The sequence below is a fragment of the Marmota flaviventris genome, chromosome 8, assembly GCF_047511675.1.
Source record: "Marmota flaviventris isolate mMarFla1 chromosome 8, mMarFla1.hap1, whole genome shotgun sequence".
Taxonomy (NCBI): Eukaryota; Metazoa; Chordata; class Mammalia; order Rodentia; family Sciuridae; genus Marmota; species Marmota flaviventris.
The window spans coordinates 383,583-410,863 of NC_092505.1; the positions used below are offsets into that span (position 1 = coordinate 383,583).

Genomic DNA, 27,281 nt, shown 5'->3' on the forward strand with positions numbered 1-27,281 from the left:
ATTTCAATGTCGGACTGACACTTGGGGCACAACGGTCTGGAGCAGGGTGAAGCCCGGGCACCGTGGTCCTCACAAAACCCCTAGCTGCTCAGACCAGGGCAAACATGTCCAAAGCCGGTCTTCAATGCGGCTGGCGGAGATCTCACGATGGACAAGGCACACCGTCACGGCTGGGCAGATGCATCCAGAACCTGCTGCTGTATGTGGCCACGAGCCTTCATTACCATGAGCTCCACACACTGTGCCCAGCCTCCCAGGACGCACAGCTGTGCACCTGCAGTCCCCAAGCCCACATACCCACGTCCCAATCCATAATATGCTTTCGCACACCTTTGTCCTTTCTGAAATGGATGTGTGCCCCGTGTGCATCCCTCCCTGACCCCAGACACACCACATACCTATTACCCCACCATGGTTGAGCCTCTCCATCTCCTTCCCTCCCTGGAGAAACAGGCCATGCACCATGTGACACGCACACACCTTCACATCTCACACGGGTTGCCCAGGCACCTGCACCCCAGCCCCACCCTCACGGCCACCTGCACACCTGCATCCCTGCTGGCACCCTGCCAACATCCTCCGGGCTCAAGCACAGGCCCTCTGTCACCAAGAGTAGCTCCGCCTCCAGCTGTCTCTGGCAGACTGTGAGCACCGACATTGCACTTTCTGGTTTGTGGAAACCAGTGTCCTTCAGCGACACCAAGACTTTGGCAGGCTGCAGATCGTCCTTGACAGGAAACAGCAGGAGGCACATGCAGTCAGAGCTGAGTGAAGCAGAAGTCTGGACACTGTAAGCTGTGCTGAAGACTGCCCAGGCTGGAGCCTTGTTAGGCAGAAGGGACCTCATGAGGAATGCACCTTGCCTCTGCTCCATGCCCACAAGGTCAGAGTGCCAGGTTGAGGACCCAAGGCAGGGGGCACCCCTCCCATCAAGGCGGCTCACAGCACAGGGTGGCTGGAGGCATCTGGATCAGAAACTGCTCTGCCTGGGCATGTGAGGGGCAGTGTGCAGCTAAACCCTGATGTCCTCTACTCAAAAGCAAACAGGAATATTTTAAGAAGAAAAAGTCACATAGGGCTTTGTGTTCCAAAATGAAATGAGCTTAAAACATTGTATGCAGGAAATGCTTGCATAGCCATTTGATTAGATGAGAGGGAATCAATGCCAGTGATCCCCCCCCACATGTGACCCCTGGAGCACTTGAGGGGTTCCAATAATAACAAGTCTGACACTGTACCAAAGAGTGAGGCCCAGCCTGACTCCTGTGTAGGTCCCACATGGGCCCAGCCAAGCCAGTGCTCCACGCTCCCTCCTCTACCCTGCCAGGAGCCACCAACGGCAAATGTCGCCCCACTGTCCAGCACAAGAGAAGTCATCCAAGTTGCGAGATGAAAAGTAGAAGAACAAACTCAATCCCACGCTCCAGCCCAGCCCAGCTGCCCCTGCCGCATGCAACCCCAGCTCCTCAGGTGCAGAAGCTGGGCATCCGTGGCCAGCAGGGATCAAGGCCTACCTGTGGGCCTTGGCCGTGGGGGCCTCCGCTCCCCTGCTCCAGCCCGTCATCACACACAGCCTCTGCGTCCACACAGGCCTGCTGCTGGCCCAGCTCCGCCTGGCACCTCAGAAACCGGTGGCTCAGCGCCTGCAGCTGGCGGCTGAGGCGGACACACTGCACTCGTAACCGCTGGAGCTCAGGAGGCTCCTCCGGGGCAGCCCGAGGCTGCTGTTCAAGGGCGCAGCGGAAGCGGGCCAAGGCCAGCAGGACGGCCTCCAGCTCCGCGGAGTGCGCTGCTCTGCTCCTGTTCAGAGCACCGATTTCTGAATCTCTCTGCACAAGTGTTGCTTCCCTTGCCTTCAGGAGGGCCTCGAGCTCCTGGATCCGGGAAGCCATGCCCTGGACCTCAGCCTCCCTCAGGGCCACACTGTGTCCCAGTTCAGCCAGTTGCCGGGCAGCAGCCTCCTCTGCTGCTTGCAGGCGCTGCTGTAGGGCCTCCAGGGCCTCGCTATGTCCACGTGCCTGGTCGGCCAACAGCTGGCCCAGGGCCTCCTTGGCAGCACGTGCGGCCTCGAGCTCAGCCTGCAGCACCTGCCCTCCAGGGCCTTGGGCCTGGGAACAGAGAAGCTCACTGCGCAGGCTGCCCACCTGACTGTCACTGAGCTCATGGACCACGGGCCCCATAAGGGACAGCTCACTCTGCAGCTTCTCAATGACCTCATGCAGCTGTTCAATTTCTTCTGCTTTATCCTTTTGTAACCGTTCCTGGTTCTCTTGCAGATTTTCAATAATGGCTTTCAGCTCTTCAACCTCAGAACTTCTGCTGTACTCAACCTGAAGAGAAAGCACGTTTCAGAGGCCATTACCAAAGGAACCGCCCTGGACCTCCTCTTTCAACACACACATCAGCCTGAACCCACTCAGCAGGTAAGAGAGGTCAGACAACTCAAGGCACGGCACAGTGACAGGAGCAAAGTCACAGGCGGAGGGTGTACAGCTTCCCCACCTTCTGACTCCCGGGCTCTGCCTGGCCTAGCCCCTTTCCAAGACACTATAAAACAACGCTTTTGCCACCTTTAAGTGCTAACATTTAGATTCTTTGTTTCATTTTCCTGAAAGGGCCTTTAGGTTCTAGGTGTTACCCCAGCAAAAGAGTAAGAGTGAAGAAAACTGGCCAGAGGGTCTGCCATCACCCAAGGGCTGGAAGCCACACAGCCCTGCCACCCAGAGGGTAAGCACGCTGGAAGAGTCCAGGGCTGCTGTCCTCAGGACACGGCTCAGGGTAAGGGCCCACGCTCCAGCTGCTGCCAGTGCTGGCTTGGCCAAGTGCTGGAAGAGCTTTCTAACCTATCTCAACAGTTCTATGGTACAGAATATCATAACTGTGATAAAGGTGATATGGCGATAAAGCTGGGAACATTGCAACTTGGACCTTATTTTCTCTCCAAACTTATAAAAACAGTGACTGGAAAATCAGGATTAAAATCTATGTCAATATGGCTCCAAATTCCATTTTCTTAAATCAATGGTAGTGACTGAAACAGAAAGCTTCTACCCAATTAGTGTTCTATAACAATTTTCAAACAATTTGTCATGGTCTGTCTGATGTACTGCTTTCCAAAACAGCTGAGGGCTCACAGCATTGCTCAGCTTCACTGGAGCTCCCTCCCAGTGGCTTCAACCAAAACACAAACGCAGCCCCCACACAGAAATAAGACCCCAGTGCTCTTCTGGTCCCATTCAGGATGCTCTTAGCTGTTCCTGGCACTCACTCACCAGATACAAAAGCAACGCTGCATGCTTAGCAAAACACACTTAGATAATGGCCACGCCTCCTGCCCCTTAGCTGCTTTGCACACCATTCACCATCTGTTGCACAGACGGGGGTCTTGAGGACAGTTTTGACTGTGCAATCTCTGCTTACTCACCAATTGCTCCAACTACACTGGGGTACAGTGGCGTGCAACACGGGACTCGTAAGCCCAACACAGATACCACACTCAGGTGATTCTGAAGTGAAGCATCAAAGTCTGCCCTTGGTCCCCCAGACGCAAGGCAAGACGTGGGGAAAGGCTACGGTGCCAAAAGACAGCCAAAGACAGCTTCACGCTGAGCTGAAGGTGGACGCCACTGCAAGAACACATGTTGGACAGCCCTGTGCATGCTGTGGCTACTCCCTGGGGGTCCTCGGCAGAGTTGGCACTGGTAGGGGTCACCAAGGGCCAGGGAGGGCTGGAACATGGATTGGGAGGGCAGAGTGGGGAAAGGTGCTGCTAAGATCCATCTCATGAGACCTGACAGGAGATTGGGGCGGGGGGGGGGGGGGTGGTGTAGGGGGCTCAGCGATGGCAGAGGCCACTGGATGGCAGGGTTTTGGCTCTGAGACTTTGCCCTCAGGTGACATAGGCAGACCAGGCCCAGGAGGAGGACACAAGGCAGTCAGGCTACAGAGGGAGGAGTATCCCCAGGAGACAGAGAAGCAGGGAGTGAGACCCCCCAAGTTCCACGTCAGTTCCATATGACAAGCCAATGCCATCACTGGGGCAAGGGTGGTCACTGTCCCTATAAATAAGAGAGTGCAGCTCAGAGGCTAGCCAAGCCTCAACACTCCAGAAGCCAGAGTCCCCATCACCTGCACAATGTCAAGGATGTCAATCCAAATCACTTAAGATACCCAGCGGTGAACCAGGAACATGTGGCCAAATCTGAAGAGCAGAGAAGAAGTGGCCACCCCACAGCTGCAATGGCCACCAGTGGAGGGCATCTCCGCTGAAAGCTCACGTGGAAAGGCAGGAACCAGCACAGAAAACTGAACACACTGGAGAGTGAGCACTGTTGACTCCAGACGTCACGCGTCACCTCCCATCGCTGTCATGACACCTGCACCACCCAGAGTATAGAGTGCTTCTGGCTGGTGGCTCACAGGCCTCCATCCATGGTTGTGAGGCCCCATGACAGTACAGTTCGTCGTGGTGGGAGCCAATGGAGGAGGAGGCCTGTTCCCCTTGACCAGAAAGCCAGAGCAAGCAGGTCGGTCCCAACATGCCCTCAGGGGCACAACCCAGGGACCTCACTTCCTTCCACGGGGACCCACCTCCAGGGGCTCCACCACCTCCCAACACCACCATCCAGGGTGGGAGGAGTTCCAGATCCAAACAGCAGCACTGGCCGTAAAACTCCCGCCACAGGCACGGTGGCATCGTCAATGAGAAAGAGCTCAGAAGTAGGTTCAAGCAAGCACCGGCAGCTCGGGTTTGAGAAGGGGCGAGAACAGCTCCGAGAGCAGACTCTCAGCACACACCAGCACAATGAGGCAGATGTTGCCAAAAAGTAAAAAAGCATATCAAAACCTGAACACAAAGAAACACTGCGAAACTCCCAAAAGAAAACAGAACACTTCATGCCCTGGGGTTAGGCAAAAACCCTCAGATACAACTCCAAAAGCATGAAATATTCAATACATTGGCTTCATCAGAACCAAGTTTTGCTTATGAAGTACATGTTAAGAGAAGGAAGATACAAGAATGGAAAAAATATTGGCAAAGAACGTATCAAAAAAAATTGTGCTCAGAATTCCCAAAGCCCAACAGGAATAAACTTTTAAAAACTTAACCAAAAATTAGAACAAATAATTCCCAGTGATATGAGTGGCAGATATACACATAAAAAGATACTCAGGACCAACTCCTTAAGGGAATGCCAATTAAACAAGGATACAACTGTCACATTTCTTAGGATGGACAAGACTGACCACCATGAGCAAAAGAGGACACGGCAGTTGGGAGGACAGCTATGGGAGGGAGGAAGCAGCTCCCAAGTTCTCTTCAGGTAAAACATTTTCCTAACAAATGGATTGGCTACAAAACTATAGACATTTAACCAAAAGAAATAAAAACTTATTTTCTCATAAAAACCTCCATATGAATCTTCACAGCAATTTGATCGTGTTTGATAAAACCAAAAAACAATCCAAGTTGAAAAACAAAAAACAACCCAACAAGAGCAAGTGAAAACCATGGCAGTACATCCCCAGAGCGCTGCTCAGCAGCAGGGGCTCCCTGATCCCCAGGGTGGGGCGGGGCTCAGCAGCAGGGGAATCCCGGTGGTTCCCCAGGACACTCCGGAGGTTCCAATGGTGCATAGAGCAACAGGCTTAAGACTCAAACATATCATGCCAAGGGAGCAGACTCCAAATTTTGGAAAAATCAAAACTGCAGTATAAGAGGCTGGGTATATGGCTCAGTTGGCAGAGTGCTGGCCTTGCATGCACAAGGCCCTGGGTTCGATCCCCAGCACCACAAAAAAACAAAACAACAACAACAACAAAAAACTGCAGCCACATCTTGGATCAAGGACAAGTAAGTGGTGGCAACACTGTCAAGGGCTGGGAACACTGTGTGGTGACCACAAAGGGTTATCATAGGGGAAATATTTGAAGTGACAGTGGTCACTTGTGGTCACTTGTGGTCACTGCAGGGGGATCACCAGTTTGGGGTGAGCCCTAGCAATTCAATAAAACTCTTTCTTAAAATAAAAAATTGAAAGGGCTGGGGAGGTAACTCAGTGGTAGTGTGCCCCTGGGTGCAATCCCCAATACAAAAAAGTATTAATTAATTAATTAATGCTTTAAAGACATTCCTCAAGGTAATGCAAGAGGATATTTTTAAATTCTGCCAACAAATACAGTTTTAATGAAAAACTGCCCACAAAACTCTTTACCTTAATGCCCTAGCCATCATTATACCATTCTCCAAAGTTAGCAAAACAAAGTATCACAAATGCAGGAGCCACGGCTGCAAGCCCAGCACAGGAACCGCCTTGCTGGGCGCATCACCTCCGTAACAAAGCCCACAGAGACCTGCTCGTGAGCCCTGACCTCACAGGCACCACAGACCCTCCTAACTAAGCAGGCCTCTAGTTTAAACTTGACAGTCGGAAACCCCACTAGAAACTGTTCTGTCTGTTGAAATGGCGGGTGTTTGGCTTTCCGGATTCCATCCCTGCGCTTCCCAGGCCACACACTTCAAAGGGTCTCAAAGAACAGGGGAGGCCTTTTCCCTGCTCTGCCAGGGGAGAGGCTCCCTGGGAGGACAGCTCAGCAAACACCTTCAACTCGCAGGCAGCCCGTCACTGTGGAGAGGCGACTGAGAGGGCCAGGCAGGCCCGCATTTCTCCCACACTAGCAGCTCGTGGTGAAACAGTGCTGCTGGTACCACGGGACAACCCCAAACAAGGTACGTCAAAGTCACCCCTGAGATTGCTAAAGGTTCCCTCCCACACCAATCCCATTATGGAGGCTGCGTCCCTCTCCACTGGGCCAATGCACAAACAAGCTCTTCCCATGAAGAAGTGGGAAGGGTCTGTGCTAAGGCCTAACTGAGGGTAGGTTTCCTTCCCAGCCACCACAGGGACGAAGCTCTGCTGCAACTCTACCCCAACAAGACCCTCTGGAGGCCTGACTGCCAGTGCCAGAAACAGGACACAGGGCTGGAGAGCTGCTGGCCCTCTGCTCTGGCTCAGAGACAGCTGCGGCCACGCGCGCCGGGCCACGCTCAGGCGCCCGTCTCTGTTGGAGGGAAGGCTGGAGTGGGGCGGTGTCATGCTCGGGCAGCACCAGCTTAGGCCTCCAGCAGGTCCCTGTGGCCTACCTTTATACCGGCACTCTCCTCGTCAAGCCCCCGGGTGCTGGTGGCCGCAGGGTCGCTCTGCACATCTAGTTTTAACTTCAGATGTAGTATTTCTTCATTTTTACTTACTAGGTCATCTTTCATCTTTTCTAGTTGTTCTTTTAAGTCCAAAACCTTGCATTAAAACCAAAAAGTATTAAAAATCATCTAATTTTCTAGCTGACTTAATAATTAATCAAAATAGCTCTGAAAATTTTAGAAATATAAAAAGTATCACCTAAAAGTGACAGAATTACAAAGGAGATAGCACACACTGGGCACATATCTTTTGACGATGCCAAATATGGGCACTGCTGCTGCCTGCACCACACTTGCCTGGCTCTCGTGCTGAAGCAGGGCCCTCTGCAGCGCCTCTGACAGGACCTCTGCGCCTTCCCGGGGGCTGCCCCTTGGAGGCATGGGACACCTGCCCTCGGGGGTCCTAGACTGCGGCAGCGGCACCAGTATCACGTCACTCCTCTGCTGTTCCTTTGCTGCCTCTTCTTCCTATTTAAGAAAGAGATGGAAATTTATTTTAGGCAGACACTTACAGAATCAAGGACCTCACTCTGCTGCCTCTATAACATAGACCATCCTGAGATATCCTAAAGCAATGGGGGCCCCGCACTCACCTGTGCCCAGGGGCTCCAGACCACAGACACTAAACAGAACCCATCTGAGCTCCTGCTGAGACCCCCCCCCCAACACTGGAGAGAGCCACAGGAGCACCATGATCCCACTGGGAGAGACCTTGGTGATCACTTGACAAGGCACAAAAACAGTCACTAGGCTATCTCCAATTCCAAAACACTAGAAAAAAACTGGCAAGAGGAAGGATATGGCTCACAGCACCCTCAACACATTTTAAGTGGGGGAAACATCACACACAGGGGGGCAAGAAGCTAGCACACCAACTTGTACAGGTGGTCGGACCTGGGGGGGAAAGCCACTTTCTTCACTCGAAGCACTAAGGAGCTCAGTGAATGTCTGCTGAGTGAATGAACAAAGCGACATGTAGGAAGTGCTGGATCAGGGAAGGATCTCCTGTGGGGCAAGGCTAAGCAGGACCACCAGGAAGCACAGGTGCTGAGGTGTCCTTCCCAGGGTGGTGAAACCAGGGCACCCTGTCCTTGGGGGTTCAGTCCCTCCCACCAGCACTCACAAGAACCAGGCAAGGCTGATGAAAACTGAGTCACCCTTGAACAAAATTCAGTCTGACTCTCAAGTTAGGCTGTTCTTTGGGCCTCATTTTTTAAGGGACGTTTTAACTTCCAGTGATATGAACTAAAAGTCAGAAGTTCAATTTCCACCAACCAAATGGTCAAAGGAAACAGTGCCACTTCCTGGGCAGTTAGAAGCTCAGGCCGCAATAAAGTGGGCAAGAGGTGAGCAACTAAGTCAGCAATGACTAAGCAATTAAGTGAGCAACTAAGCAAGCAAGAGGTGAGCAACTAAGCAACTAAATGAGCAAGAAGTAAGCAACTAGACCAGTAAGAAGTGATCAACTAAGTCAGCAAGATATGAGCAACTAAGCAAGCAACTAAATCAGCAACTAAGTGAGCGACTAAGTCGGCAGGAAGTGAGCAAGACGCGAACCACTAAGCAGGCCACTGAGGACTCATGGTGCACTGGCTCCTGGCAGGTGGAGCATTGGGCAGAGTGGGAGTGAGGTGCTGCCCCTTGTGCACCCCAGCCATCCATTGCAGTCCTAGGATGCAGTTGCTTTACTTGTAGTTTTTTCACCATCTTTTTCTGTTTTTCCAGTTCTTCCTGGAGCTGGGCCACCTGTCTTTTGGTGTTGGCGTTTGTCTCCTCCAGATGTTTAATTTCTTCTTCCTGGATTAACACTTGCCTATCTGCCAACTCTTTCTTTATAACCAACTCATTAAATCCATCCGATTTTTCTCTCAACTTTTCTTGCAATAGTTCAATCTGAAACACAGAAAAGCATGAGAAATAAAACAGACTGTTGAACAGCAACCTCTCTTCCCAACAAAGAAAGCACACAACGCAAGTGACAGAAGTCTCTCCAGACCTCAGCTGCACAGTGAAGCCCACACAAGAATGAGACCCAGGTTGAAGTTTCAGGAAGGGCACTCTCTCCTAACAAGAAGATCCATAAAAGCAATAATGTAAGACAAGACAAGTTAGTAGATTAAAACTGTCTTTGACAGAAAGGAATAGATCACTATTCGGCAACAAAAAGACCCCTTGAGGATGCAACCACCTGGGTGGCTCTCCAGAGAACCAGGGGGGAAAGCCAGTCCCCAGTGGCAGCATCCAAGACTCCACTACAGAATGCTCCAGAGACAGGGCGGGTCCGCGCTGCCAGGGGCACAGGGTACTGCAGGGCACATGGCTCTGTTCCACCGCAGCCCTGTCGGGTTCTGCAGGATGCAACCATGGAACAGGGTTCTCTCTGAGCCTTACTTCTTACCACCACACAGAACCCACCATCTCCTCAAAATAAGTTTAATTTTAAAAAAGAATAAGGAAATCACCTAGAGCCAGCTCAGACAAGAGGCTGCAGATAGTCACAGACCTGAGCAAAAGCCAAGAAAGCACCAAGACACAGGGTGGTGCATGTGGCCCCTGCTGGCCACACAGGTGAGGGAGCCGCAGCCAGCAGGGGGCATCAGCTGTGTAGAAGGGGCACAGGCGGCGCTGCCATCCTACCTCCTCATCCAGCTGTGCACACTGACGTCCCTGAGTCCACGGAGGGCAAAAATGTAAAGAGAGACAAAGCTTAGAAACACTCTAGAGATGGGCTCCCCAGAAGGCAGGGCCAACGGCAGCTTACCCACCTGACTGTCACAGGGGCCCAGGGGCCGCAGCCTGGCCACCTGGCGGAGCTGCCCCTCCAGCCTCTGGATTTCCTGCTGGAACTCTTCACGCTCATGCTCACGCTCAGCAGCCTGCTCCTGCAAGGACCACCCCAGGAGACCTGTGGCAGTTGGGCGAGGATGGCTGCCCCGCCGCACACGTCCACCCACCCAGTAATATGGGCTGCTCCTGGGCACAGCCCCTCTCATCCTGGTCCTTTTGTAAAAGGAGTAAGGTGAAGAGGGGCACCCCTCTAGCTGAAATGTGAAGGTGGCCTTTGAAACACTTGACACCACTGTAAGGGGCAGATGGAAGCCAGTCAGGAGCAGACAGCCGGGGTCCACAGAGATGGCCCTGGGCTCCCTGCAGGGGAAGGCCAGGTATACAGACACCTCTCAGAATCATCATCACGAAACACTGTCAGGACCCAAGAGCCCACGGAGTCGGCCACACAGCCATCTGCCTGCACAGGGGGCACTGGATGCCAGCTTGCAGGGTCCTGTGGCAGAAGCCACTGCTGTGAGGACCTAGTAAGGGAATATGGCTTACTGCCCAGGCTGCTTACGTCCATGAACTGCCGCTGGCTGCGCAGCTGCTTGTCCAGGGCAGCCAGTTGCTGCTTCAGGGCCACAGCCTCCTCCTCGGCCTGCCGGGCACAGCCACGGTGCTGCGAGAGCTGCTCCTCCAGCTCCAACTCTAACAGCCGCACCTGGGAGAGCAAGGCTGCGCGGTCCTTGTCTGCCTGCTCCCTGGCCTCCACCTGCTCCCTGGTTAGAGATTCCACTTCCTTCTTCAGTGCTAAAGAAGCCAAAAGAGAGACACGGAGGAGCCCCCTGACGGCACAGACTGTGCAGAGCAAGGCCCAGGCAGCAGGCGCCTCCTGCTGGTGACAACATGTGGCAGGCCTTGACATGGCTGCTCACGGCTGCCCAGGAAGGAGCAGTGGCCAGGGGTAGGGCCACAACATGAGCCCGTGGAGTTGGGTGGGCCTCCTCCCCTTCCTGAAATCTTTCTCTCCCATAGGGATGTGACGCTGCCAAGGCAGCAGCCACAGTGAGAATGAAGGTCACCCCAAGGACAGCACAGCCCCTCGCCCTCTGAGCTCTCGCCCTAACATACCCATGACTCGGCAAGACACCCTCTAAACCGAGATAAACCACCTCTGTAAGTAAAACTTACATGTCTTCAATGAAAACTGGTTAAAATAAAAAGCTTCAAAAGCCTGAGAACACACCCTGGGACCTCAGGGAGGTAGGGGCCAACTTCCTGGGAATCCTGTCTGCACTTCCAAGTCTCCAAGGTGGGAAACAGAGCATGAGTTGGAGGCTGGCCCACAGGTGCAACTTGGTGCCTGCCCTGAGGCAGCACCGCTGGAAACCACCTGGATGGGCCACCATAGGTGCCAGAGACCTGCCCACAGCAGTGCCAGGGCTGTGACTTGTCTTCGAGGAAAGCCATCAAGCAACTGATACAACAAAAGCCACGGCTTGAACGTCTGCCCTCTTCAAAGCTCAGGGTGAGATGTAACTGCCAACACGACAGTTCGGGGGAGGCCTCTAAGAGGGGCGGGCCTCAAGGGTTCCAACCCGACAGGCGGACTCAGCGCCTCCACAGAAGGGCTTTCAGGGGACCTTCTCTTAGCCTTCCACTTTCTGCCTTGACCTGCAAGGCACTGTCACAGGAGAAGGCAAAGGCTTCCCAGGCCTGCCAACACCTTTTCCTCGGATTCCCCAGCCTTCAGATCTGTGAGAGACCAGTTTCTATTAGTTACAAATTACACAGCCCCGAGTGCTCAGTGATAGCAACGTAAAACAGACTAGAACACTGGGTAAAAAGCCTTCACCCACAGATTGAAACCACAGATTGATAAACATCTTGAGGGCCTGGGACTGTGGCTCAGTGGTAGAGCACTTGCCTAGCATGGGTGAGGCACTGGGTTTAATCCTCTGCAGTACATTAAAAATAAACAAACAAACAAACAAATGAATAAATGGCTAAACTCTTAAAAAATAAAACAAAAACAAACACCTTGAAAAGGGGCCTTGCTTCAAGGCACAGTGGGCATACCTATAATCCCAATCACTCAGAAGGCTAAGGCAGGAGGATGGAAAATTCCAGGCCAGCCTCAGCAACTTAGTGAGATACAGCTAAAAATTTCATAAAAAGGACTGGGGATGTAGCTCAGTGGCAGAGAGCACCCAGCCCCTGAGGTAGGGGTCGGGGGCAGGTCAATCTCCAATACCTGAAGAAAAACAAAAGGGGACTTGCTGGTGGTGGATCCCGACTTCCTCCCCAAAACTGAAAGAGCAAGCATAATAAGCACTCTTATTGACATTTCACCAGTTTTGAAAGCTGTCAATCTTTAACGGCACACTATCATCACCACCAAGGTAACATTCTCAAAGTCTCATGCTGGTAAGTAAGCAATTACAGTACATGAACCTTAGACATGCTATTGTGACCATGTCGTCCACAAGGCCTGGGCCCGACCAGCCCCAACACGAGCACCTTCAGGGCCAGTGCTGGAGGAAGGGACACAGGCCCAGCCCCTCTGCTGGGGACCTCCCAGGAGGCTGGGAGCAGGACCCACTCACCAAAACCGTACCTGCCCCAGAGCCCAGCACACACATCAGCACAGCGTAGCTTAGTGGCTGCAGCAGCTACGAGGAGTGCCTGCACCTGGCAGGAACTTTCAAGAGAACAACTGACAGCTGTGGTGAATAAGTGCTGAAGATCACGTGTCATTTGATTTAATAGTCTGCCACAAAAGCGCTGAGATACTCTTCCTCTGTAGTAAATAATTCACAAAATTTGATGCAAACATAGGTACAGCACACAGCGATCATGCTTGTTTTTACAAACCTGGGTTCTCAGGCGCTGCAGTGACCGCAGTGCCTGCAAAGGGAGATGCAGAGCATCACAGAGGTGGGGCAGAAAACCTGCCTGAAGGGCAGGAGAAAGAGGCAGGCCAGCAGATCATCCAGGACACCACACTGCCCTCCTGCAGCCCTGGGGGTCGGGGCTGAGTGAGGAGCACAGATCAGTAAGAGACGCATTTAAGACAAAAGAACAGAGCTGAAATAGAGCTGAAGTGACATATACAAAGGGGGGAAGTCAGTTTAACTCCAGAAGTTCATAGTAAGAAGTGGAAATGGGCAAAGTATCAGAGGGAGAACAAGAGCCAATAAGCAGGAGATGTTGCGCCGTGACCAGTGAGGACCGTGAGCCTCACACTGCATGGACAGAGGGACTCCCACACAACACGCTGGGCTGAGGGCCTGGAGGGAACTCAAAAGCCAAAGGATAACAGATGTGGGCAGACACCATGGGAGAGGCAAGGAGAATCCCCAGGTCCTCCGGAACTCAAGGAGGAGAAACAGCAAAGCTAAGGGCAAGCCCAGGGAAACAGGACAGAGAACAAAATGGAATGACAAAGCCAAAAGTTGGTCTGTGCTGGCCTCAAACTTGCAACCCTCCTGCCTTGGCCTCCCAAATCTCTGGGATTATAGGTATGCGCCAATGCACCCAATAAGCTAGTGGTTCTTTAAAAAAGAAAAAAAAATTAAGTGAAAATTCATAGAAAATGGGTTGGATAGTGCATGTAACAAACAAGGGTCTCACACCAGGTACAGGTTTCAAGGACACCCCCCCAGCACGGTCACTCCAACAGGCAATAGAACAGCAGAGGGGCCCCGCCAAGGTGGCCCCATGGACAGATGTGGACATTTGTGAGACAGACAGACCCTTGTGTCCCACGTGGGACAGTGAGAGAACAGGTCAAGGGGGCCCACAGGGCGAGCCCCTCATATCCTGGGAAAGCCTTGGCGTCAGCAAGGAGCTGGCTCTGAAGAAGCTGCAATGTTCCACAAACACAGCTCTCGAGCTTCTCATGTTCTGACTATTTTAATTCTTTAAGGCTAAAATGTCTAAAAGTCACTCCTGTCAAAACAACACTTCCCAAGTCAGGGTTGGTGTGACTGTGAGTAGCTCACCTTTCAGGAGCTTCAACCTGCTGCCCAGGGACATCCTCACCTCCCAGGGGCACAGCACCAGCCGGGAGCTCACTGCCTGGGGACCTTCAGCCTGAGAGGGTGCTCCCACCACCCTGCCACCCTTCCACTGCCAGTGCCTGCTACGCTGGACTCCTGGACTCCTCAGAAGAGCCCCACGCTCCAGGTCTCATCTCCAGAAGGGCCACACTTCCTGGATCTGGGCTCAGCTTCCCAACCCATATCCCTACCTGCTTCTCTTGTTTCCGCCTCAGCAGCCCAAGCTTCCCTCTGGCTCCGCAAGATGGAGCGCTCCTCCTGCAGGGCTGCCTTCTCCTGGGCGGCCTGCTCCAGCTGCCGCCCCAGGCTCTCCAGCTCCAGGACCAGCTGCTGCTCCGACTCCTCCTTGCGGCCCAGAGCCTCCTGCAGATCTGCTTTCTCCACTTTGAACCCTTCCAGGAGGCCTGAGGGGAGACCAACTGAGGCAAGTGTGCTCGGGGCAGGGCACACGCACCAAGGCGCCCACCCAGGACACGGCATGTGAGCTGGGAAGCAGGCAGAGGCCCACCCCGGAAGGAGGAGAGGCCTCCACGTACAGCTAGACCTGAGAAGCATGCCCGCCAGCACCCCACCCAGCAGAGGGGCAGCTGGGAGAGGAGGGCTGCGGCAGAGCACGGCACTGCCAGGAGCGAAGGCGTGCCACACCTAGGTGCAGCGCAGAGTAGGAGAGCTCAGCACCAAGTGCCGAGCCACAGCTCCAAGGCCCTCAGTCTTCAAAGAGCCCTGCCAGCAACATGGGTGCCCAAACCATTGCGTTGGGCCCACACGCCCCTGTCTCCTCAAGAAACACCCACTGGTGCTCCAAAGCGGATTTACTTGAGTTATATACATTGCTCTTTAAAATGCTACTCCTAGCCAAACGCAGTGGCACACACCTGTAAACCCGGCTACTGGAAAGGCTGAGGGTTGGGGATATGGCTCAGAGGTATAGGGCTCAGAGGTGGGGGATATAGGCTCTGAGTTCAGTCCCCAGTTCTGAAAAAAAAATACCATCTCCCTAGCGACTTCTACAGCAAAGCTGTCCCTACCTCTGCGACAGGGCCACACCCAGGCCAGGGGCCCAGCAGCCACACTCACCCTCAGCCCTGTGCAACTCCAGTGCCAGCTGGGCCCTGGCCGCCCGCTGCTCCCTCAGGCACTCCAATAGCTCCTGGTGCTTCTGCAGGACCTGCGCCGTCTCCTCGTTCTTACGGTTGAATTCCTTCTCAAAGCGAGAATGAATCTGACGAGCTTCCTCCAGCTGCTGAAACATATTTGAGGTTCAGAGCTGCATATCAGAAACCACCAAAGCTCATGTCCACACCAGCAGGAATCTGCTTCCATCCCAGGCCTCCGGCCATCAACAGCGGCAGGGCCAGGGCAGGACAAGGCACCAGGTGCACCCCTGCGCCTCCTGACACCCAGCGCCATGTCACCAGGGTGGTATCCCACATGGCTGATGTCTCCCCAGCACGTGTGTCCAGTCTAGGGCTTCTGGGCCATCTGTAGGCTGAGGGGCCCAGTGGATCTCTGAACTCAGGATGCCTAAGGCCAGCTGCCACCTACAGACAGCCCTCAGTCTCCCTATCAGTTAACACAGCTCTAGCTGCTTCTGGGCCTACGGATATCCACTGGCCTCTAAGCAGATCTTTTGGTTCTTCCTTGAAAATGGCCCAGGGGTCGCGACATCTTTACCTCCAGCACCCGCTCTGCTGTAGTCACTTCCACCCACTTCCTGCAGCCAAGCCCCACTCACCCACAAGCACATGGTGCCCAGCAGGAGGCCCCATCTGTCCCTAACCCTGCTCCCAGCCTCCTGTCCCCCATTCCTGCACGGGCGACACATGGCTACCGTGAAGTTCCACTGAGGACCTCGAGAAAGGGGCCCCCAACTCTCTCTCAGCAACCCCCCACGTTCCCACCCTGAAGAAGCATATTCTCTGCTGGGCGGGCTCCTAATGAAGACCACGGCTCACCCTGGAGCAAGCGGGCTCTCTTTTTACCCGGTCACACGTGGGACAGCAGAAGGATCTGCTTGTCAGAGACTAGCCACATGTGCCCAGCTCCTGGAGGACAAGGTGAAGAAAAGGCCCCCGCAGCCATGCCACACATGGACATGCCCAACTGCCCAGCGAACCTAACCTGCATGAAGCCTCTTCAAGTTTCAGGGGGGGACAAAGCCTCTTCCTCCTGGTATCTCAGTGCACATTCAGTGTGGGATCACAACAACAGCACATCAAGTCAAAACAGCAGGTTTCTGATCTCAACTAACCACCTGAGGTTCCACATGTCCTCACAGCAGGCCTGCCTCCTCCAGACACAAGCACACGACTGCACGCTGCTGGGATCAGCAAAGGTAACCCACACCAAGGCCAGGCCCGCAAACCCAGGCTCGAGGAGTGTCTGACCCAACGCCCAGTGGAAAGGGGACAAGGAAAGCGTCCCGGACATCGGACCCACCTTCACAGGTAGCAGCGTCGGGCCATTAGAAATCCCGGGTCAACAGTGCTGGAAGAGCACGTGATGTCCCCGAGCTACATCACCGCATGCCCTATTCAGCCACTCTCTTACCTGCCAGCCTCAGGTGTGCCTCGGGCCTCACCTGTCTGGAGGAGTCCAGCGCCATCTCCAAGAGGCCGTCCACGGCCATGCCAAGGCTCTGGTAGACTCTTCTGATTGGCTGCTCACATTCCAGCGTACTTTCAGGGCTCATGAAAAAGCTCTCACACACATGACTGCTGATCTCAGCCACCGAAGACATCTCTGCACCCTCAGGCAAAGCTCTGTCCAACTCTAGCAGGGCTGCATCTGACCACATCTCCTCCAGGGGCGGAGCTACAAGATGAGCAAACTCAAACACCTATACACACCACCCAGTGAGCAAACCAGCCAGCCACAGCCCCAGCGCGTGCACACAGAGAACGTGGACCCAGCTCCTAAGTGAAACAGCGACCGCCACAGGAAGCAGGCAGCTCTGCCCTGGCCTGTCCCACCTCGCCTCCCTAAGAGGGGCACTGGCAAGGAAAAAGAGCATCCTGGCACAGCAGCTCCTCCCCCAAGGCCCCAGACCCCTAGGTGAGCCACCCAGTGCTGGCACCTGCTGATGGGGCTTGGCCTGCCTCTGCCTGGTCCAGGAAGAGCCCCAGGCGCTCATCAATCCGGCTCTTCAGGGCAACAGCGGCCTTCAGTGTCTCTCCAAACACACCCAGCAGCCTCCTCAGGGCATCACGGAGCGCTCCCCTGAGGGCGGAGCACAGTCAAGCAGAGTTGCATCCAGCTTGAGGAGGCTACTAGCCAGCCTGCAGGCCAGCCAGTGTCCAGTGGGCATGTGCCTTGGCACACAGAGGACAGCTGGCACACAGCCTATGCACTCGGAGAGGACATGTGGAAGACTTGCCTGCTGTCAGGGCAGGGAACTGATTCTGGGTGGGAGGAAGCGAGATCATGAGTCTTCGTGGGTTTTTCTTTTGTTTTTTGGTACCAGAGATTGAACCCAGGGGTGCTTACCCACTGAGCCACATCTCCAGGCCCATTTGTTTTTTATTTAGAGACAGGGTCTTACTAAGTTGCTTAGGGCCTTGCTAAGTTGCTGAGACTGGCTTTGAACTTGTGATCCTCCTGCCTCAGCTTCCCGAGCCACTGGGATTACAGGCGTGCACCACTGTACCAGGCTTCAAGTTTTTTTGTAATATAAAACGTGAAGATATGACCAAGCAAGGTGGCAGGTATGCAGGCATCTGCATGCTCCCAAGTACTCTTAGTGTGTGAAGAAGGGTGTGGCCAGGGTTTAGGCCCACCAGACCTGCACCTGCACAGCAGCCCCACAGAAGCACAGTGGGTCTAGGGAGGCAGCCACAATGGCCAGGCAACTGAACAGGAGGTGGGGTGAGGGGACATGCTGACCTTTCGCTCTGAGACAGGTCCACATCCGCCCTGAGCATGGAGACAAGGGTGGCGCCCTCTTGGTTCTCCCTCTCACGCCTCTGCCGTAACCTCTCAAGCTCAGCCCGGCACTCCTCCACCTCCTGGGTTAAGGACAGGACTTGGCCTTTCAGCTGCAGAGAGAAGTTGCCAAACCTCAGTGAGACGATTTAGTCAGAACGGCGTCTACAAGAAAGTCCCATCCTCACTTCCTAGGCTGCATGTGAAAAAAAAACGCTAAAGGTGAATGAGGGTGATTAGAGAGGAAAATTAGTGACCCAGATTCCTTCCTTCCATTATCCACCAATTACAAAAAAAGAATATATAAATAACCCCAATCTGCACTGCCACCAGGGGAAGGAAGGGACAGATTTGTCAAATTCACCTCACAAATACAACTCAAAATCCCTGCATCTGGTCATTCACAATAAAAAATTAGTTGCCAAGCAGGCAAAAATTCTTCTTATACCTGTTAAAAAGCAGACAACAAACCTCAAAACCTCAGCAGCTCAGCAGAAGGGGCCAGGAGGAGGTGGGTTGGCACCAGCTTTCTCGGACTCCCTGGGGCTGCCCCAAGCACTGGCCAGAGAACTCAGCCACTTTTCTGTGTCACTTAGAAAAGATGAAGATAAACACACCAGCTGGAGCCCTCAATCCACGGGTCTCTGCCTTGTGCCAACTGCCAGTGACAGGGACTTCCCGGGACTAACCCACTGAGGTGCACACCGGCACCGGCCACACAGGAGAGGAAAGTGCCACAGAGCACTGCCTTGCACGGGGCAGAGATGCCAGGCCAGAAGCCATGCACATGCTTTCGCTGTGGACAGCCCAGGTGGCCATCCACCCACAGGGCAGGTACAGGACAGTGTCGGGCCAGCAGGTTCCAGCTCAGGAACAGAGGGGAGGAGCCAAAAGCAAGTGGCCACCAGGAGAGAAGTCAGGCACCATGAGAGCTCAAAACCGGCACCACATTTCCACCCTGAGGGTGAGCAGCCGTGGGGTCACCGAGCCTGGGCAGGGAGGTCAGAGGAGGCCCACAATAACATCAGACACTGAAAGCAGGCCAGCGTTCCGCACTGCAAGGACACACAGTGCAGTGGAGGAGAAACAAAAGTAAAACTTCTAGAAAACCACTGAAGAGACCAAGACAAAGACACAGGCGTCTGGGAACATCAAACAGGGAATTTCAGGTTTCAAGGTGTCAAACAATGACCAAAGACAGAAGACGAGCAATGTATCAAAATGCTATCAGCACAGGGAACTGTGTCCCAGGTGGCTCAAGACAGGGCTATAGGCCCAGCCACTGGTGTGTGACAGTGGAGGGTAGACGGTGGACAGCTAGCTATAGGCCAGGGAGCTCCTAGGCAAGGTCAGTCCTACCACTGGCCACACAAAGAGCTAATGTCCACTTGCTGATCCCATCCTGCCCGCAGGTGGGGGTAACAGTCTTCGAGTTCATTGACCAAAAAAAGCAGTGCAGGTGAGCATCTCAACACAGCCACGTTAAAAGACAGAAAATAAAAATAACCCTACTAAAATGCAGACAGGAAATGAGTACTTTAAAGTCTTCCCGAGAAATTAACTTTCAGAAGGATTTTAAGAAAATACTTATTTCAAGCCATTCTAATTTTGCCCAAATCCTTCCAGAAAAAAGAGAGGGGTGGAGAATACTTGTCACTCATTTTATGAATCTGTACCATAAAAGAAAAGGGAACTATAGGTCAAGCAGAATAAAAGCTACAGGTGCAAAAGCATAAAAAAAGAATACTAGAAGGGACTGGGATTCTGGCTCAGCGACAGTGCACTTGTCTGGCATATATGAGGCACTAGTTTGATTCTCAGCACCACATATAAATAACTAAATAAAGGTCTATCAACACCTAAAAAAATAAATAAATAAAGGGGTTTTTTATTTTTAAAAAAAAAAAGAATACTAGAAAATAGAATCCAGTGGGGTCCATGAAAATCATGCTCCAGCTCAGCTCATCACAAAGACTCAGGTTGGTTTCTACACAATGTTAGGACCAATTATTGCAGCTCACACATGCCCAGACTGAATGAAGAAATGCAGTGCCAAATGCACAAGCAAATAAATTTAATACCTACTCACGGTTTTAAAAAAAAAAAATCCATCACAAACCAAGAACAGAAGGAGCCTTCTTTAACCCAGAAAGACACCTGCACAGACACTGCCCCAGAGGACATGAACTCCTCACCCAGGGAAAGGCAGTGCCGCTCCACACCAGCACCACAGCCTGTGTGAACAACCGCAGTGCCAGCTCCAGAACCTGCATGTAAACCCAGCACCAAGAGCCAAGTCTGCAAAAGGAACCCAGGGCTGAGCCAGCAACGACAGGCTGTTCTGAAACCCCTCTTGGCAGCGTGAACGCCCACTTCCAGTGCATCTCCAAGCCCTGACTGGACACGGGAGTGAAGGGCTCAAAACCCCAGGGACTCACCTAACAGGGCAGCGCCAGCCCTCCTCACGCCCTCCACGCAGGGAGGAGCTGGCCATGACTGATTGTGAGTTGAGCTTGGAGAATGACTGTGGCAAGCAGGGGAAGGCGCCCAAGCAAGGATAGAGGGAAAGGAATGGAACCGAATCCATCAATCAAATCACACTCATAAAACGTCCAAGAAGAAAAAAACACATCAGAAAAAAATCCAGACTATATGAAGAACTGCCATAAGTCTGCAAAAAACAGACCAAAAAAAAAAAAAAGACAAAAGACACAAGCCAGTATTTCACAGAGATGAAACACAACAGGCATAAACACGCTGACAGGTGCACAATCCTATTAGCACACCAGGGGGCACACATTCAGACCCCCACCACACAGCCGTGAGCTGGGAGTGGCAAGCAGGCCCCACAGGTGAGGGGCAGGTACGGGCAGCTAGGGGAGACAAGCTGGGAGCCACCTCACAACAGAGCTGCATGACCTGACCAAGGGAAGAGCACCAACACCAGACCTACAGTGCACCCCTAGAGGAGCTCCAGGGGGCATGCAGGGAAAGCCCAGCTAGAAAGCAGGACCGCCAAAGCACACAGGGCATCGCGTGGGGCAAGGGGCCACCAGGGAGGGAAGGGGAAGTGGGCACATGTCACACAGGAACGAGAGGCTACTGGGAGAGAAGGGGCACAGGGCATCTCATGGGTACCAGGGGCCACTGGGGAAGGACAGCGGTGCAGCTTCACACACACCATGGTCTGCGCCCGGAAGAGGAGATCACAGACACCCTTGTACGAAGACCACAGCAGGCAGAATTAGACAGGAGTGGCAGGATGTCAGCACAGCAGTTCTGCTAGAGGGAAAGGGCCTGAGCCCAGAGAGGGCCACGGTGGGCTGCAGAGGCCAAGCGCCAGGACACCAGGACACCCACTATGTGTTTTAAATGCTTGCACGATCATTTTGCAATACAAACAATATGTTCAGTGTCTGGTCTGCCTGAGGAGCAACTGCAGACAGGCTTCCTGGCACACCACAGCCTGTGCCGACAGGGAACCACGGCCACGTGCCCCTGCCTGTGCCACTCACCGCAGGGCTCCTGACCATCTCCAGCTGCTGGCACCGCCCATACCCTCCCACCCGCAGCGCCCACTGGTTAAGGGCTGACCATGGCGTCAACTTTACAATTTCTTTCTAAATTTAGAATTTAACTTTGGCTGTCTGTGTATTTCTGGTACCTGGGTTTTGGACCCAGGGTGTTCCTCCACTGAACTACATCCCAGCCCCTTATAGTTGTGTGTGTGTGTTTTAATTTTGAGACAGGATCTTGGCCTCAAACTTGTGATCTTCCTGCCTGCCTCAGCCTCCTAGGTAGCTGGTTAACTGGGCTACTACTTAGAAAAAAAAAAACCTTTCTTAGTTCTAATTGGACACAATACCTTTGTTTCATTTACTTTATTTTTATGTGGTACTTAGGATCAAACCCAGTGCCTTGTATGTGGTAGGCAAGTGCTCTACCACTGAGCCACAACCCCAGCCCAGCTAATTCTTTTTGTTGTTGTTGTTACAATTATTTTTGTCGGTAACTGGCCATAAAACTGCATGGATCTTGACTAATAAAACTTCTAACCCCACTTACCCATGAGCTGTATTTTTTTTTAACAGAATAAGTAGCTTTTCAGGGATGTATACATGGGTCATAGCAGAAATGCCTGCTCCCAGCTGGGTGTGGTGGTGCACACCTATAATCCCAGCAACTCAGGAGGCTATGGTAGGAGGATCAAGTTCAAAGCCAGCTTCAACAACTTAGCAAGGCCCTAAGCAACTGAGCAAGACCCTGTCTCAAAGTAAAAAGTTTTTTAAAGGGGCTGAGGATGTGGTTAGGCCCCCTTGGTTGAATCCCTGGAGAGGGGGAGAGTTTGAGAGAGGGTGGGAGGGAGAGGGAGAGGGGTGGGGAAGGAGGAAGAAACAAGGCCAGCTCCTTTAGGAAGAGGTCTCAGACGTACTCTGGAAGGCCTCCGTTCCTCAGAGTCCGGGGGCTCGGATGAAATTACCCCCCACAGCCTCACTGGTACTGCTACCCCTTGCCGCCACCAGTGGCCCTGAACAAGGCCACTGGCTTCCACACAAGAGGAGCCTCTGAGCTGGGAAGAGGTCCCTTGGACTGTTGCTGCTGAATGACCACTGCCACGATCCCACAGAAACCTTCCGCCAGTGTTTGCAGTCAGACGAGCTGCTTCTCAGCAACCGCAGGATCTGGAAGTCGGGAAGGTGCTTCCCCAGGCCCCAGAGCCCTGAGGATTCAGAAGTGAGAACACTGGCATCCCCAGGACAGTACCTGGCAGGCACGCACTAGCACACTCACCTCCAGTTCCTTGTGAGGTCAAGCCCGGCGCCCTGCACTGCAGCAAAGCCAGGGAAGAGGTGGAGTGAGAGACCAGCAGGGGCTGTGGCCACACAGCGTGGAAACAGCAGCAAGAACCAACCTCCTGACTCACAACAGGCAGAGGAACTAACAGGCCTTTCTCCAAAGAAGAGACAAAAGGACACTAAGGACAGGAAAAGACGCTCAGCATCACACCACTAGGGAAAACCACAGCGAGCCACGGCGTCACACCCATCATCAATGGCTGCCACCAGCAAAGCACAAGATAACTGGGTAAGGGCTGGAGGGACAGAACCCTGGGGCTCGCTGGCAGGACAGAGTGAGGAACGGTCATGCTGCAATGGCTGAACACAGCGCCACGCACGGGACACAGCAACCCCTCCGACGTCGGCCCAGAAGACCTACGGGCTGGGTCAGCCTTCCCAGCAGCATCACGCAGGACCACAGGAGACAGGGCAACGGCCTGCCACCCACTGCATGAAGGAATGAAGCTGCACACAGTGGCACCGCTCAGAGGACCCAAGGGGCTGTGTGAGTCGAAGGCTCCAGTCACCGAAGGACCAGGCCTGCACGAGTCCAGGACCGTGAAGCCCACGAGCAGCCAGATCCCAGATGGGAAGAAGAGCGGGGGTGTTAGGCTGTGGGGGACCTGAGTCCTCCCATGGAGAGCATGATCCAGGTGTGTGCGGGGGAAGGGTCATGCGGGGCTGCAGGTAAAGCTGCTCATGCAGAAAGTGCTCCCTGCCACTGAGCTGAGCGCTACCCCGACTCCACCACACCCCTGCTGAACCTGGCTGTCCTCCCGGGGCTGCACAGGCCTGCTCCTCCTTTGGCACAGAGACCGCGCCTGCTCACTCTCCTGTTCACACGCCGCAGGCTCCTGCTCACTCTCCAATGCAGCCTGTGTGAAGGACATTAACACCAACGTCAGTGTGTTGACCTGGGAAAGGAGCACCCACCTCTCTGCAGCTCACAAGGTTCCAGCACATTCAGGGAGCATCTCCTGAGCCCCTCTCCCCACAAGACAGTGCCTGCCACCTGCCACCCAGGCAGGCACAGGCTCACATGAAGTCCTCGAATCACAACCAGGAGGACAGAGTCCTGTCCTGGGATGCAGCTGCAGCCCCTGTGTGCTGGTGGCCAAGATCATCGGAGATGGTCACATCAGGAAATTATCCACCATCAAGGGGTCATGGTCATGACAATACTAGGTAGTCAGACACCAGGGTTCCTTCAGCTTTAAAAGGTATACAACTCTTTTTTCCTAAGTGAAAAATGTTTTTAAAGTTCACTTACATGAATTAACATAGCAATGAAACAATCTCTTTTTTTAAAAAAGAAAAACCATATAAGAAGTGCTTCTAGAAGGCCCCAAACACTGTGGAGTCACCTTACTCAGAACTGAGGGGCCTCGGAGAGGTCTGCAACAATCCAAAGAGCGTCACTAAAACATGAAGACCAAGCCACCACCAGAGGAACAGGCTCCAGGGTGTCTGAGCTCTCCCAACCATCCTCTGCACCTCTGAAGAGACTTGAGAACCAGTGCCCCCAGGGTGCATGGGGATGGGACAGACTGAAGCACTGTGGAGCCTGGCAGTGGCCACTGCACCCGCCCAGGGCTGGTCTCCCAACCCAGGCAGGGCTCATGCTCCACAGGCCCAGAACCCTCAGCAGCAACTGTCAAGATCGGCTGCAGGTGGCACTATCAAGAAGCGACCAAGGGTTGGAGCTGGGGCTCAATGGTAGTGCACTTGCCTGGCATGTGTGAGGCACTGGGTTCGATTCTCAGCACCACATATAAATAAGTAAATAAAATAAAGGTCTATCAACAACTAAATAAATATTTTTTAAAAAAAGAAGCTGACCAAAAATGCAAACGTAAATCCTTGAGGACAGAGCCCCCCAAAGCAGGCCCTGGGAAGGTGCAGGCAGTCCCCTGCAGTGGCAGCTCCACCACCTAGGAAGGAACACGAGGTAGGGTGGTGAATGAGGCCACACCCCACCTGCACACAAGCCCCTCAGTAACAGGTGAGGGCTATACAAAGAGCTCCAGAGCACCCTGGGCTGGAGACGGAAAGCGTGATCACTGAACAGAAGGATCCACTAGGGAGTCCTCAGGAGATCTGAGCAGGCAGAGGTCAGCCCACTGAAGTCCAGAGACACCCTGGGCTGGAGACGGAAAGCGTGATCACTGAACAGAAGGATCCACTAGGGAGTCCTCAGGAGATCTGAGCAGGCAGAGGTCAGCCCACTGAAGTCCAGAGACACCCTGGGCTGGAGACGGAAAGTGTGATCACTGAACAGAAGGATCCACTAGGGAGTCCTCAGGAGATCTGAGCAGGCAGAGGTCAGCCCACTGAAGTCCAGAGACCCTGGGCTGGAGACGGAAAGTGTGATCACTGAACAGAAGGATCCACTAGGGAGTCCTCAGGAGATCTGAGCAGGCAGAGGTCAGCCCACTGAAGTCCAGACACCCTGGGCTGGAGACGGAAAGTGTGATCACTGAACAGAAGGATCCACTACGGAGTCCTCAGGAGATCTGAGCAGGCAGGTCAGCCCACCTGAAGTCAGGTCAGCTGACGCCATCCGCGAGGGAACAGAAACACTGAGGACTGAAGGGCATGGCCCACAGCTCACAGGCCCGAGGGCACCTTCACACAGCCCAGGAGGAATGTCAGAGTCCCCAAAGAACACAGAGGAGGGAGGGGGGGGGGGGCAGACAGCTGTCATGAACTTGTGAAGAGGGAGGGGACTGCAGATATGATGGTAAGGGGGATCTCCCCGAGCAATGCCCTGAGTACAACACAGGTCAAGCCAGGTGACTGCCACAGGAACTCCCAGAGGGGCCCGAGTGCAGCAGGAGGCCGACATGCCCCTCCTTGGGTCCCACAGATTAGAGTGGAACCCCCATCAGAAACCAATGCTGCATTCAATGTGTGCAGAGATTTTATATCCAAGAAACCACCTTCCACAAATGAAAAAGAAACTATGCCTCTGCCAAACAGCAGCAGCAGCAGCAGCAGCAGCGAATCCCTACTGGCAGACTTCCCTACCAGAAATGCTACAGAGTCCTTCAAGTAATTGAAACGGAACCTACAAGAAGACACTGGGCAGAAGTGAAGGTGACGACGGGGGTTGAGCACACAAAGCAAAACACATGCAGTCTTGTTCAGGGTTCACTCTTGCCTCCGATTCAAGACAGAAGCAGCCATCAGCCTAATATGTGTGAAGACAAACCCTGTTCAACAGTGCTGGCCCAAAGGAGGGAGGAGAGAGCCCGAGCATGTGAACCAAGACTGCTCTGGGAAGGTGTTCCTGGAATGCCCGGGGCAAGCACTCAAATGCTTTAAAAACCTCAAGAAAATCAGAATGAAAAGAAGGCAGGATGAAAGACCCCAGAAGCAGATGACAGCGGGCACTAAAGTGCGCGCGGTGAGGCCCCAGGTGAGGAGGTGGGTGGAACAGTGGCAGCAGGGGAAGGGTCTGCTTAGGGAGTGAAGTGTTCTAGAACCAAGACAGTGCTCAAGTGTGGATGCACTGAAAACCACTGAACTGTGGTTGAAGAGCGAGAGTGAATTTTACGGTTTGTAAATTTTATCTCAAATACACAACATGCCTGCAATGAAAACTGACAGTACCAGATAATTAGTGTCCTCCTGGTGCCAGGGCAGGCTCCTCCCAAAGAGAAGCCCCATGGCTGCTGCCCTGCCAAAGCAGTAAGCAAGACTCAGTGCTGACAGCCCCTTCTCAGCAGAGAACTGAGCTAAGCAGCAACGTTGAACTGTAAGCGCCTGTTGACAGTGACCTAGAAAAGCTCCCTGTCTGAGAGAGTGAAACTGTTTTAGCATCCTATGTGAAAACTGAGAATGAGATCTTTTCCTGTCTGCAGCGGTTGAGGGCAGTATCGGGACAGTCCAGCAGCTGTGGGCCCTGGAGGACTGGAGGACTGGAGAGGGAGGCCCCAAGTATCTTGCTCTCTTTCTCAAGGTGGTGCGTGGCCCGGTTCCCATCAGCACCTAGGTCATCAACACCAGAAACCCCTGGGTCTAGGTCTCCAGCGCGGGGAAGCCCAGGGCAGGCTGTGAAGAGCCTAGGGGGCCTGCCGGGGACTGCAGGTGCCAAGGGAACCCAGACTCTCTACCTAGTTGCAATCATCAGAATGCAGGCTCCCATGGCAAGTTCTGACTAACAGGCATCGCTTCATAATCATTCCTTCTTCAGATGGTTCCGATCACATCTCTGCAAGCAGTTTTGGCTGTGGCAGGTGCAAGCCTTCCCAGGCAGCCTGTTCTCGCCAACCAGGAGGGAGCTGCAGCTGCCTGAGAGGCAAGGCTGACAGCTGTGCATGTGTGTCCCCCAGCGGTGGGTGGACTCAGGCGCAACCCACCTGAGGCCCACAGGCGTGCCAGGCCCACCCTGATAAGAACCCACCTAAAACATCCCCATTCCTTTTGGAGGACCCTGGCAGGAAAAGGCCACCCTGGGGTGCACGTGGAGTTTGCCATCAGGAGCTG

General features: G+C 53.6%; 1 protein-coding gene across 12 annotated transcripts in view; it reads right to left on the bottom strand.

Annotated features, from left to right (window-relative positions):
* Positions 1 to 27,281, bottom strand: part of Pcnt (pericentrin) — a 97,881-nt gene that overhangs the window by 25,565 nt on the left and 45,035 nt on the right. For 4 of the 12 annotated variants that reach the window (XM_071614961.1, XM_071614960.1, XM_071614959.1 and 1 more), the window contains 14 exons: positions 23,558 to 23,668; positions 17,917 to 18,068; positions 17,111 to 17,253; positions 16,616 to 16,848; positions 15,112 to 15,277; positions 14,226 to 14,453; positions 10,551 to 10,783; positions 9,967 to 10,083; positions 9,839 to 9,868; positions 8,891 to 9,094; positions 7,499 to 7,669; positions 7,145 to 7,297; positions 1,515 to 2,330; positions 548 to 727 (listed from right to left, as the gene is read on the bottom strand). In XM_071614961.1, coding sequence (XP_071471062.1) covers positions 548 to 727; positions 1,515 to 2,330; positions 7,145 to 7,297; positions 7,499 to 7,669; positions 8,891 to 9,094; positions 9,839 to 9,868; positions 9,967 to 10,083; positions 10,551 to 10,783; positions 14,226 to 14,453; positions 15,112 to 15,277; positions 16,616 to 16,848; positions 17,111 to 17,253; positions 17,917 to 18,068; positions 23,558 to 23,668 — 2,937 coding nt within the window. The remainder of the gene's footprint in view (positions 1 to 547; positions 728 to 1,514; positions 2,331 to 7,144; positions 7,298 to 7,498; positions 7,670 to 8,890; positions 9,095 to 9,838; positions 9,869 to 9,966; positions 10,084 to 10,550; positions 10,784 to 14,225; positions 14,454 to 15,111; positions 15,278 to 16,615; positions 16,849 to 17,110; positions 17,254 to 17,916; positions 18,069 to 23,557; positions 23,669 to 27,281) is intronic. The other 8 variants (XM_071614964.1, XM_071614956.1, XM_071614962.1 and 5 more) reach the window with 6 other exon arrangements.